The sequence below is a fragment of the Nerophis lumbriciformis genome, linkage group LG34 (genome assembly GCF_033978685.3).
Source record: "Nerophis lumbriciformis linkage group LG34, RoL_Nlum_v2.1, whole genome shotgun sequence".
Lineage (NCBI taxonomy): Eukaryota > Metazoa > Chordata > Actinopteri > Syngnathiformes > Syngnathidae > Nerophis > Nerophis lumbriciformis.
The window spans coordinates 19,849,458-19,862,077 of record NC_084581.2 but is presented as its reverse complement, the minus strand read 5'-3'; the positions used below and the strand labels follow the sequence as shown (position 1 = coordinate 19,862,077).

Sequence of the window (12,620 nt, the reverse complement as noted above, 5' to 3'; positions counted from 1 at the left end):
TTCAATGTCGGGTGCTCGGGCCCCGGAAATACAATTAACTATGGCTGGTTTAAGGTCCTAGGTTCGATCCCCGGACTCGGGGGTCTTTCTGTGTAGAGTTTGTGACTGTGTGTCTTGCCTGATTAACACTCCACACAAGTCAATAACAACAACAAAGTTCACCTTTGCGCATTCACACACAGCATGAAGCGTTTGGTGGACAAAATGAGACAAAGAAGGAGTGGCATAAAACACGTCTTTCTGTGGCAGCGTCGAAAAATTTGTACATGTAAACAAACTGCGGTGCGTTCAAGGACCGCCGATATTAGTAGGAAAAAACGGCGCCCGCCAAATCCTCTCATCAGTGAAGCATGTTTAATATAAACAGTGGGATTTCTAACAGTTAGGAAGGTTTGTGTCATGTTTGCTCGCTTACAGAAACAAAAATTAGATTTTTTCCACCATCTTTTCCATTTTCATACATTTATTAAAAAGCTCCGGGGAGCCACTAGGGCGGCGCTAAAGAGCTGCATGCAGCTCGAGAGTCGCGGGTTGCCGACCCCCGCCCTAGGCTTTTGTAAATGTATTTTAAATCTGTCAGTTATAAAATACGTTGTCATAAAAGTTCAGATAAAATACATTTTGCTGTCAAAAGTCAATATTAAGGTTATTTGACTCAACGGTGGCAGAGGGGTTAGTGCGTCTGCCTCACAATACGAAGTTGCTGAGTAGTCTGGGGTTCAATCCCAGGCTCGGGATCTTTCTGTGTGGAGTTTGCATGTTCTCCCCGTGACTGCGTGGGTTCCCTCCGGGTACTCCGGCTTCCTCCCACCTCCAAAGACATGCACCTGGGGATAGGATGATTGGCAACACTAAATTGGCCCTAGTGTGTGAATGTGAGTGTGAATGTTGTCTGTCTATCTGTGTTGGCCCTGCAATGAGGTGGCGACTTGTCCAGGGTGTACCCCGCCTTCCGCCCGATTGTAGCTGAGATAGGCTCCAGCGCCCCCCGCGACCCCGAAGGGAATAAGCGGTAGAAAATGGATGGATGGATGACTCAAATAAGAGTGTGTAGCACAACCTACACCGCCTTGCAAATATGCAAAATGGTTCATTCCTTCTGGTAGCAGCAAATACGCATTGAACACTTCACTGTTCACTAAACACAGCCATTAAGTCATCAAAGCTCACCTTTAAGCATTCACACAGAGCACCAACATGTGGCAACCAGGATGAGGTGGTAGAAGTTGGGTAAAAACATGATACATTTATTTGTGGCAGCGTCATACAAAGTTATGTTTTAGTTTGACTTTTGCATCTCATAGCACATAATTGTGGTGCATTCAAGGAACCTTCATTAAAGTTTAAAACAGAGGCGTCACTAGTTTTTAAAGACAGGTAAGGCTTGGCTCCCAGTAAATACACTAATAATAATCATAATAATGATGTGTAATTATGATTCTTTTTTTGCATAAATGATATTCATTTAAATCAAATCAATAAATCAAGCCTTACACTGTGTAGTAAGGGAAAACTTGATATTTATAATATTTACTGTATTAAATTATATTTACTGTAAATTAATAATAATGCTTATTAAAACTCACACTCTGGTTACTGGCAGCACGGTGACAATCCAAAAATTCCCAGAATTCCAGGATTTCCGGGACATTCTTCTCATTCAAAATGAATTGGCCATTTTTCAAACTTCCACCATTTCCGCATTTTTCAACCGATTCAAACCATTCCACCTTCCACACATTCCACCATCCTGGATATTTAAACTACTTTTCCAGGATTTTCCAGAATTCCTGGTTTTCCAAAGCCCTATTTCCACCCTTTTTTCTGGCGACTAATCCTTCCACATGTTTCAACGCATTTCAACCGTTCCACTGTCAAAACATTCCTCTTAATCAGGACAAATAAAAGAAGTTGTTTTTTGAACTGGAAAAATCGACGGTTTTCCCAAAATTCCAGGATTTCCGTAATACCATTTCTCAATTCAACATGTTGCTACTTCAACATTTCTTGACCGATTTGAAAAATTCCAACACCGACTATTTGAACTCATTCAGACCATTTTCCAAAAAATTCCCGCTTTTTCTGAAATTCCCAAATTTTTGGGAAATACCCATTGAACTCAATGGGACATTCTTCAAAGTTCCACAACTCCCACATTTTTCATCTGATTCAAACAGTTCCAACTTCAAAATATTCAGTCTGTTTGGGAATTGTGTGCTCTTCTTCAACAATTCAAAAAAAAATTCCAGGATTTCAGTTCAACTTCAGCATCGGAGCATTCACACGCAATTCCTTCAGGAATTGCCTCATCTAGTCATTAAACTTCTTCAATTTCTTCTTCTTCTTCTTCTCCAGATTTTGGCACACTCTACTTTCCACATTTTCAATCGATTAAAACCATTCCACCTTCCACACATTTCACCATCCTGGAAATTCAAACTACCTTTTTTCCAAATTCAAAAAAATTCCAGGATTTTCCAGAATTCCTGGTTTTCAAAGCCCTATTTTTTCTAGCGACTACTCCTTCCACATTTTTCAACGCATTTCAACCGTTCCACAGTCAAAACATCCCTCTTAATAAGGACAAATAAAAGAAGTTGTTTTTGAACTGGAAAAATCGACGGTTTTCCCGAAATTCCAGGATTTCCGTAATACCATTTCTCAATTCAACATGTTACTACTTCAACATTTTTTGACCGATTTGAAAAATTCCAACACCGACTATTTCAACTCATTCAGACCATTTTCCAAAAAATTCTTGCTTTTTCTGAAATTCCCAAATTTTTGGTAAATACCCATTGAATTGAAGTTCCACAACTCCCACATTTTTCATCTGATTCAAACGGTTCCAACTTCAAAATATTCAGTCTGTTTGGGAATTGTGTGCTCTTATTCAACAATTCAAAATTTTTTTCCAGGATTTCAGTTCAACTTCAGCATCGGAGCATTCACACGCAATTCCTTCAGGAATTGCCTCATCTAGTCATTAAACTTCTTCAATTTCTTCTTCTTCTTCTTCAGATTTTAGCACACTCTACTTTCCACATTTTCAATCGATTAAAACCATTCCACCTTCCACACATTTCACCATCCTGGAAATTCAAACTACCTTTTTTCCAAATTCAAAAAAATTCCAGGATTTTCCCGAATTCCTGGTTTTCAAAGCCCTGTTTTTTCTAGCGACTACTCCTTCCGCATTTCAACCGTTCCACAGTCAAAACATTCCTCTTAATAAGGACAAAAAACATAGTTGTTTTTGAACTGGAAAAATTGCCGGTTTTCCCGAAATTCCAGGATTTCGTTATACCATTTCTCAATTCAACATGTTACTACTTCAACATTTCTTGACCGATTTGAAAAATTCCAACACCGACTATTTCAACTCATCCATCCATCCATCCATCCATTTTCTACCGCTTGTCCCTTTTGAGGTCGCGGGGGGTGCTGGAGCCTATCTCAGCTGCATTCGGGCGGAAGGCGGGGGAGAACATGCAAACTCCATACAGAAAGATCCTGAGCCCGGGATTGAACTCAGGACTACTCAGGACCTTCGTATTGTGAGGCACATGCACTAACCCCTGTTTCACCGTGCTGCCTATTTAAACTCATTCAGACCATTTTCAAAAAAATTCCCGCTTTTGCCGAAATTCCCAAATTTTTGGGAAATTCCCATTGAAATCAATGGGACATTCTTCAAAGTTCCACAACTTCCACATTTTTCATCTGATTCAAACTGTTCAAACTTCAAAATATTCAGCCTGTTTGGGAATTGTGTGCTCTATTTCAACAATTCAAAAACAATTTCCAGGATTTCAGTTCAACTTCAGTTTTAGAGCATTCACACGCAATTCCTTCAGGAATTGCCTCATCTAGTCATTAAACTTCTTCAATTTCTTCTTCTTCTTCTTCTCCAGATTTTGACACACTCTACTTTCCACATTTTCAATCGATTAAAACCATTCCACCTTCCACACATTTCACCATCCTGGAAATTCAAACTACCTTTTTTCCAAATTCAAAAAAATTCCAGGATTTTCCAGAATTCCTGGTTTTCAAAGCCCTATTTTTACTAGCGACTACTCCTTCCACATTTTTCAACGCATTTCAACCGTTCCACAGTCAAAACATTCCTCTTAATAAGGACAAAAAAAAGAAGTTGTTTTTTGAACTGGAAAAATCGACGGTTTTCCCGAAATTCCAGGATTTCCGTAATACCATTTCTCAATTCAACATGCTACTACTTCAACATTTCTTGACCGATTTGAAAAATTCCAACACCGACTATTTCAACTCTTTCAGACCATTTTCCCAAAAATTCCCGCTTTTTCCGAAATTTCCAAATTTTGGGGAAATTCCCATTGAAATCAATGGGACATTCTTCAAAGTTCCACAACTCCCACATTTTTCATCTGATTCAAACTGTTCCAACTTCAAAATATTCCGCCTGTTTGGGAATTGTGTGCTCTCCTTCAACAATTCAAAACAAAAATTCCAGGATTTCAGTTCAACTTCAGCATTGGAGTTCAGGAATTGCCTCATCTAGTTGATTGATTAGATTGTGAAATTAATAAATGATTGAATATTTAATTAAATATTGAAATAATTTGATGATTAAATAATGAAATGTAAATATATTACTGACACCCATCCATCCATCCATCCATTTTCTACCGCTTAGTCCCTTCGGGGTCGCGGGGGGCGCTGGAGCCTATCTCAGCTAAAATCGGGCGGAAGGCGGGGTACATCCTGGACAAGTCGCCACCTCATCGCAGGGCCAACACAGATATTTATTTGCTTGATTTAAGTAATTATTTAAAGATTTATACATTACATTAATGATGTCCCATTTGACCCTCCATAATGATGTGGTATGTTTTGGATCATGAGATGAAGATGTGTTCCCTTCCAAATGACTGTAGATGACTATGAGACCACCAGAGGGCGGCATGTACTCGTTTGACTTGTGCTTTCTTCTGTCCAGATGATGCTGAAGTGCAAAGACAAGAAGTGGTACCAGTTCTGATGGGCGGGACTCCTCATCACCGCCGTGACCTCCCACCCTGCCGCCCGTCGTTAATCCCTCCGAGACACTTGGGATACTCTTCCCTTTAGCACAACGTCCATATTGTTCTTAGCTCCGTCGTTCTCAGGCGGGAACTGAGGGAGACGCAGGGAAGTCAAACTCTTTTTAGTTTCTCTCCTCTCCGGACACGCGTGGAGAGTTTTCATTCTCATTTGCCAAAACTGTCCTTAAAAAAAAACTGATGTCAGTATTTCAAAGCTGGAACAGAGACACAGAATATTGTTGAAATGTACAAAAAAAAATCTAAATACATTATAATATATAAAAAAGAAATATATATATAAAAATTGACATGGGCAAAAGCTGTTTCCGAGAGCAGTACTAAAGCGAGGGCGCTGATTGGATGGATGAAGGAAGGAGGCCCGCCCATACAGGAAGTGACGCCTCCTCTATGCAGAGAGTCACCATTTTTTTCTTTTTTTTTTCCTCCACTTCCAGACTCTCCTGACATGTTCTCGTTATCCCTGTATTTATGGATTATTGTTTTGTCAATAACACTGGAAAGCTCTTATTTTTCTATGCTCCTCTTTGTTGTCGCTTTTGTTTTGGAAAAAAAAAAAGGGCTGGAATCCTACAAGGAGGGCAAGGATATAAAAGGCATATTTCATTTCAACTTGTTTATTAGCGTGACTGTACAAACTGCTGCTAGGATCGTGTCCCTTGTGTTTTTATGACGCTAATATGTTCAATAATGTTTATTTTTATAATCTCCGGTTACTCCCTCTAATTTCAGACAAGTGCGGAACATCTCTCTACATAGACAATCTGGAGAGTTAAGAGGAGAGAGGCCATATTTCTTTGCCACGCCAAAGATTTGCTTTAGATTCTTTATTCCTGTTAGCAGCTCCTTTAAAAAATGTTGACTTTGAATATTATTTTCTTGTCAACCAAGGTCCACGTTAATATTGTTTGTATTGAACCGACTATTAGGGCCACACGGATAAGAAACGACCTCGCCATATGTTGTACAGTTATGCCTGGGGTGTCCAAAATGTGCAACTTTATTTACTTTGCTTGTAATATATATACTTTTTTTTATTTTATTTATGTTCCTCCTGAAGACAAATGTGTGGAACAAGCCGACAAGAACATATGACAGTCAATGTTTTGATTGGTTGCAGTTTTATGTCATCAATCTAATAACCAGGGATGGGTATCGTTAACATTTAAACCCATACTAGTCCAAAAAACTGTACTTAAAAAATTAGGATTTTTCTGTTAAAAACAATGTTGTGACGCTCAAGTTAAACAGATACATCAATCGTATTTAAAAAAGATAATACATAAAAAAATAAGAAATAATACGCAACAAACTGACGACAAAAAAAGACGACTTGCTTGTGTTGTCGTGGTGATACTCACAATTCCGGGGTTCGTGAATGTACCATCCCCGCCGTGACAGTTGATTGGTGCATTAGCGGTGCAGGTGCGGTGTCGGAACCTTAAAGGGGAACTGCACTTTTTGGGGAATTGTGTGTATTGTTCACAATCATTATGAGAGACAAGAACACAGATTTTTTTAAATGGATCGCTTACCTATAATTAACCGGAAAAAACGTCCTTGGCTAACTGGACCAAACGCACAACCAGGGATGGGTGTCGTTAACATTTAAACCCATACTAGTCCAAAAAACTGTACTTAAAAAATTAGGATTTTTGTGTCGTTGTAATTTTCTGTTAAAAACAATGTTGTGACGCCCAAGTTAAACAGATACATCAATCGTATTTAAAAAAGATAATACATAAAAAAAAAAAGAAATAATACGCAACAAACTGACGACAAAAAAAGACGACTTGCTTGTGATGTCGTGGTGATACTCACAATTCCGGGGTTCGTGAATGTACCATCCCCGCCGTGACAGTTGATTGGTGCATTAGCGGTGCAGGTGCGGTGTCGGAACCTTAAAGGGGAACTGCACTTTTTGGGGAATTGTGTGTATTGTTCACAATCATTATGAGAGACAAGAACACAGATTTTTTTAAATGGATCGCTTACCTATAATTAACCGGAAAAAACGTCCTTGGCTAACTGGACCAAACGCACAACCAGCCCTGCAAAAAATGTTCTATAGAATCTCTATAGAAATATATAGAACGCTATAGAATTTCGTCGGAATTTCTTTAGAACTGAAGATTCTATAGAATATGTATTCAAAATTCTATAGGAATTCTATAGACATCAGCTTCATGTGCTGGAAGGTCTTTTCACTGTTCTATAGAGCTGGGAATTCTATAGAATATCCTATAGAAATTCTATAGACATTACATTATCTGATGAAAAGTCCATAGATTGTTCTATAGAACTGGGCATTCTATAGAATGTCTTACAGAAATTCTATAGACATTACTTTATCTGCTGAAAGGTATATAGATTGTTCTATAGAACTGGGCATTCTATAGAATGTCTAACAGAAATTCTATAGACATTATCCTTTATCTGCTGAAAGTTCTATAGATTGTTCCATGGAATAAAATTCTATAAAATGGCAGCAGCGCTATCACCATAGCATTGATTAATCTCATTAAGTTGATTCACCAGACTTGAGCTTGTTTTTTGAACAATGCAGGATGTCTCCCTCAATTATGAAAATGTTAATTTTGTATCATTCAAAATTGTGAGGTGTCATTTCAAGGCGGACACCCAGAACTTCGGCAGACTTAATGGGTGTCGTTAACATTTCAACCCATACTAGCCCCAAAAATGGGACATTTTTGGTCATTGTAATTTTCTGTTAAAAACAATGTCTTTATATTTTTATGGAATGTTGTGACGCTCAAGATGAACAGACCAGTAATTTAAATACTTCAATTGTAATTTAAAAAAGATAATACATAACAAAATAAGAAATAATACACAACTAACTGACGACAAAAAACGACCTGCTTGTGTTGTTGTGGTGATACTCACAATTCCGGGGTTCGTGAACGTACCACCATCACCGTGACAGTTGATTGGTGCATTAGTGGTGCAGGTGCGGAGTCGAACCTTGAAGAGGAAATGCACTTTTGGGGGAATTGTGCCTATTGTTAAAAAAAAATAATTATGAGAGACAAGAAAACAGATGTCATTGTTTTTTAAATGGATTGCTTACCCATAAATAACCGGAAAAAACGTCCATGGCCAACTGGACCAAACGCACAACTGTCCAGCGGGTGAGTTACACTTTATATCGATCATGACGTCATGCGGAGTATGTTACGCTGTCTGTCTCGCTGTGTACAAACAAACTTTGAAATGTTGGCTAATACTTTACTGATACTGTAATATGATTGTTCGTTTTTTTCCAGTCAGTAAGATTGGTGTATTATTGTATTGGTTTGGTTATTACAAACTCAAACGCGTTTCGTGGTGACGTGAAGCTAGCTTATCTCTTGCCGTAGTTAGCTTTTACGGCTAATACCTAAGCATGCTATAAGAAAGAGTTCTTCAGTGTTCCTTCGCTCTTACAATAACAATGTCGCTACATTCTGGCTGTTATACATGTTACAGAGCGTAAACGAAGTATTGTTGACAATTTTTGGGTGCATTTTAAAAGTGATTTAGAGGTGGAATGCATTGCTAGCCACCAAGAACGAGCCGATTTTTACAAATTAGAATGCAAAAATGTTTTTTCTTCTTGTATCTCAAAAGGATTGTGAATGACATTCCAAAAAAAGTGCAGTTCCCCTTTAAAGCTGCTTAAGTGAATTATATTTATACAGTAACTCAAAAGTGCTTTTACACAGTGAATCCTATGATCTACATCTGTAAGTTGCATTCAAACCCGTGTGGGTGGCACTGGGAGCAGGTGGGCAAAGTGTCTTGCTCAAGGGCACAACGGCAGTGACTAGGATGGTGGAGGCGGGAATCAAACCTGGAAACCCTTAAGTTGCTGGCACGGCCACTCTACTAACCGAGCCACACCTTTTTTTTGGATTGATGGATTGAAACGTTTCCCAGGTAACACGCGAACGTTATGAGAACGTTAGGAGAACGTAGTGGCATTGTTATGGGAACGTTAGTTTGTAACGTTCAAAGAACGTTAGGTTGTGGAGTTCTTGCTTGGCTAGCAGAACGTTAGCCAAGAACGTTAGCCAAGAACGTTTAGGGAACTGTTTAGGAACATGCTATTTTCGTCTGTTTTTGCTCTATATTGTCAGGACTAACACTCAAACACAAAATTCAACAATAATTCTTTATTAGTGATAATTATAATACAATAGAAATGGAATGCAGTGGTATTTAGGTCTGTTTTTGTGCTATATTGTCAGGACTATAACAAACAGAAAATTCAACAATAATTCTTTATTAGTGATAATTATAATACAATAATTATTAGTAGATAGCACAGTACAGTACATATTCCGTACAATTGACCACTAAATGGTAACACCCCAATAAGTTTTTCAACTTGTTTAAGTCGGGGTCCACGTTAATCAATTCATGGTTGAAGGTTGGCAGTAAAGTTAATAAAGAGCCTCAGACTAACTGTGCTTGCGTGATGTGTAGCACTCGTTTAACGTGGCCTGCGTTCATTGAGCACTGAAACGAGGCACCGATGGCTACTTCATCTGGTGTGGTTACCAGGGCCGCCCCTGCTTATATCAGGGTTATACGACTAAATTGTTTTGAGGGCCACATTTCCAGAAAGCTAAGCACTAGATTCTTCTTATTTTGTATATTCTGGAGATCCAATGTCCGCTACAGTAGACATTTGACTTCAGTCTATTTTGTCCAGAGTATGGAGCAGCACGGTGCAACAGGGGTTAGTGCATGTACCTCACAGTACGAAGGTCCTGGGTTCAATCCTGGGATCTTTCTGTGTGGAGTTTGCATGTTCAACCCCGTGACTGCGTGGGTTCCCTCCGGGTACTTCTTCCCACCTCCAAAGACATGCACCTGGGGATAGGTTGATTGGCAACACTAAATTAGCCCTAGTGTGTGAATGTGAGTGTGAATTATTTATTTTTTATTTATTTTACCAATGATTGTCACACACACACTAGGTGTGGTGAAATGTGTCCTCTGCATTTGACCCATCCCCTTGTTCACCCCCTGGGAGGTGAGGGGAGCAGTGAGCAGCAGCGGTGGCCGCGCCCGGGAATAATTTTTGGTGATTTAACCCCCAATTCCAACCCTTGATGCTGAGTGCCAAGCAGGTGTCCCATTTTTATAGTCTTTGGTATGACTCGGCCGGGGTTTGAACTCACAACCTACCGATCTCAGGGCGGACACTCTAACCACTAGGCCACTGAGTAGGTTGTTGTCTGTCTATCTGTGTTGGCCCTGTGATGAGGTGGTGACTTGTCCAAGGTGTGCCCCGCCCTCCGCCCGTGTGAATCCAGCACCTCCCGCGACTCTGTAAGGGACAAGCGGTAGAAAATGGATGGATAAATGGTCTATATCTATGATAGCACTCTAGTGTTTTCAAGAATCTTTTGCAAAAATGTCTTGCGCAAGTTTTTTGAACTGAACAAACAGACCACCAGTTGATTCGCCCAAATGATAAAAAAAAAAAAAAGGGAGGACCTAAAATGGAACCTTGAGGGAAACCACTGGTGTAACTAAAGACCGAGACTGCAGCTGAAGTAAACAAGCTACACATTGGTCACATAAATAACATTATGGGGGTGGGGACTGCCAGCAAGGAGAGGACTTAAAAAGGCTGCCTTGACGAACACCTCAGGTCACAAAAAATCACAAGTTTGGACCCCTGTGTTCCTTGTTTGCTAGCGAGGTTAAAATGTCAATGCAAGGATCTGCCAATGTGTTTGCAGCAAAAATATTTTGATATGAACTCAGGGGCAGATGCGTTCCCGGTCCGGGATTGGCCCTGCCCTGTAAGCAAAACATGCGTTGTGTGTAGGGCACCACAATCTGTTAGAGCCCCGTTTTGCGTGAAGAAGCGCATGTAAAATGTCAATAAACGAATGACGTGGAGCTTCGTAAGAAATGTTACCGCAAACGTATTCCTAGCCCCTTCCTGCTCCATCATTGATCCGAATATGATGGCAATTTTTTTGCAAACAGTTTCTCTGTCTGCCGTGATGCACAGTGTTGGCGCCGGACTAATGGAGGGGTTGAATCTCGGCCGGGGTTGAGCCAGGAACTTTGTTTCCGTTATGTTAGGTTTGTTATTTTCCACCAAAAAAACTTCAATGATCGAATCATGTTTTTCCTCATGGAATCGTTTCAGTACAAAACGTGCATCAAATTAAACTCTAGTTTGCTCAAAAAAGTATTAAAGTTGTTGACAAATAAAAAAAACGTAATGCGGAGTTGGGGGTCTCACAATAAAGTTCTGCTTTAAGTGGTTAATATTGTTTACATATGGAACATAGTTTGGGTACCCATCGCTGTCAAATAACTAGAAAAATAGTCGATTTGAACTCCGCTTAGCAGGTTTACAGAAATATGTTTTCTTTGTTTTCCTCAAGCCGCTGCTAACCTTCCCCTAAGGTCCTCTGGTGGACTTCACACGCTGAAAGAGTGACACGGACACAACAGAATGGATGCTAGAGTCGTGACGCTCAAAAAAATGACTAGGACGTCATGTCGAGTTTTCAGGTGTGTGTGTGTTTTGTTTTTTTGTTTGCTTGTCAGTCTGTGCTTAGAGGAAGTGTGTTACTGTTTGTTTACCTGCCCTAACATCTCAAGCCAACACAACACAGCTGAACATCACCTCTTCTTCTTCAAAAAAAATCACAAATCTCTCTTCCTTATTTCTTTAAATGTACCATCATGTTCCTGTTCTTGCGTTATTCTCCTCCTCACCCAAACACATGTTTTTGTTGAATTTTTAGTTTGGTCATCCTGTCGTCCGAAGTCAACACTCGTTGAATTAAGTGGGTTGCAGTATTTTTCTCATCGTAGCCAATGTTCTTGTACAGTTTTATGCAACTTTCACATGGATGTTTATGACTTGATCTGTTGCCACAAACAAATGTAGGAGATTCTGTAGATAGAGATTACTGTGCAATGGAAAAAAATAAAGTGGAAAATGTAGCTTTTGCTTCTCTTTTTAAACTGGAACGCCTAAAGGGGGTATGATGTTATACTACATTTGAACACAAGAGGGCGGCCGACACACACGTTACTGCTCGTAAGGTTAGAGCAGGGTGGTCAAAAACAGCATTTAGGACAACACCACGATTAAAATGTTGTTTCCTTGATTTATAGAAGACAGTCAGCGCTCCTGATAAGTCGACTGTTAGGGGAAATGAAAGTGTGAAAAACTGACCTTGTTGGTGTTTGATATCAAGCTGGTAAATGACATGGCAGTGATGATGTTGCCATGGCAACAAGAAACAGAAAATGACCAGGACTTTGGAAGCACAGCAGGAATCCTGCACCTGAGGGTATACAAAAAAAAAAAAAAAAGTAAATGATTCAAGGTTTTTGTTGACAAGTTACGAGAAATGTACTATTCTCGCGGGGCTATTTTCAAGCAGTATACAAATATCAATCCTCTGAACTTGAACGTTGTGAAGTTTCTTTCCACAGGAGCACACATTCATAAATTTTGAACTTTATTTTTGAAAACCTCATTGAAAGTAA

The 12,620-nt window shown here is 39.6% G+C and overlaps 1 protein-coding gene and 1 long non-coding RNA gene across 8 annotated transcripts in view; both read left to right on the top strand.

Moving 5' to 3' along the window:
* Positions 1-7,127, top strand: part of stxbp5a (syntaxin binding protein 5a (tomosyn)) — a 260,924-nt gene extending 253,797 nt beyond the window's left edge. For all 7 annotated transcript variants that reach the window (XM_061929527.2, XM_061929526.2, XM_061929525.2 and 4 more), the window contains one exon: positions 4,982-7,127. In XM_061929527.2, the coding sequence (XP_061785511.2) occupies positions 4,982-5,023 (42 nt within the window). In that variant the 3' untranslated portion in view covers positions 5,024-7,127. The remainder of the gene's footprint in view (positions 1-4,981) is intronic.
* Positions 7,128-7,750: 623 nt separating this feature from the next.
* On the top strand, positions 7,751-12,068 carry LOC140677541 (uncharacterized). The gene is made up of 2 exons (XR_012049323.1): positions 7,751-8,236; positions 11,501-12,068. It is a non-coding gene; the product is annotated as an uncharacterized lncRNA (long non-coding RNA).
* The last annotated feature ends 552 nt before the right edge of the window (positions 12,069-12,620 follow it).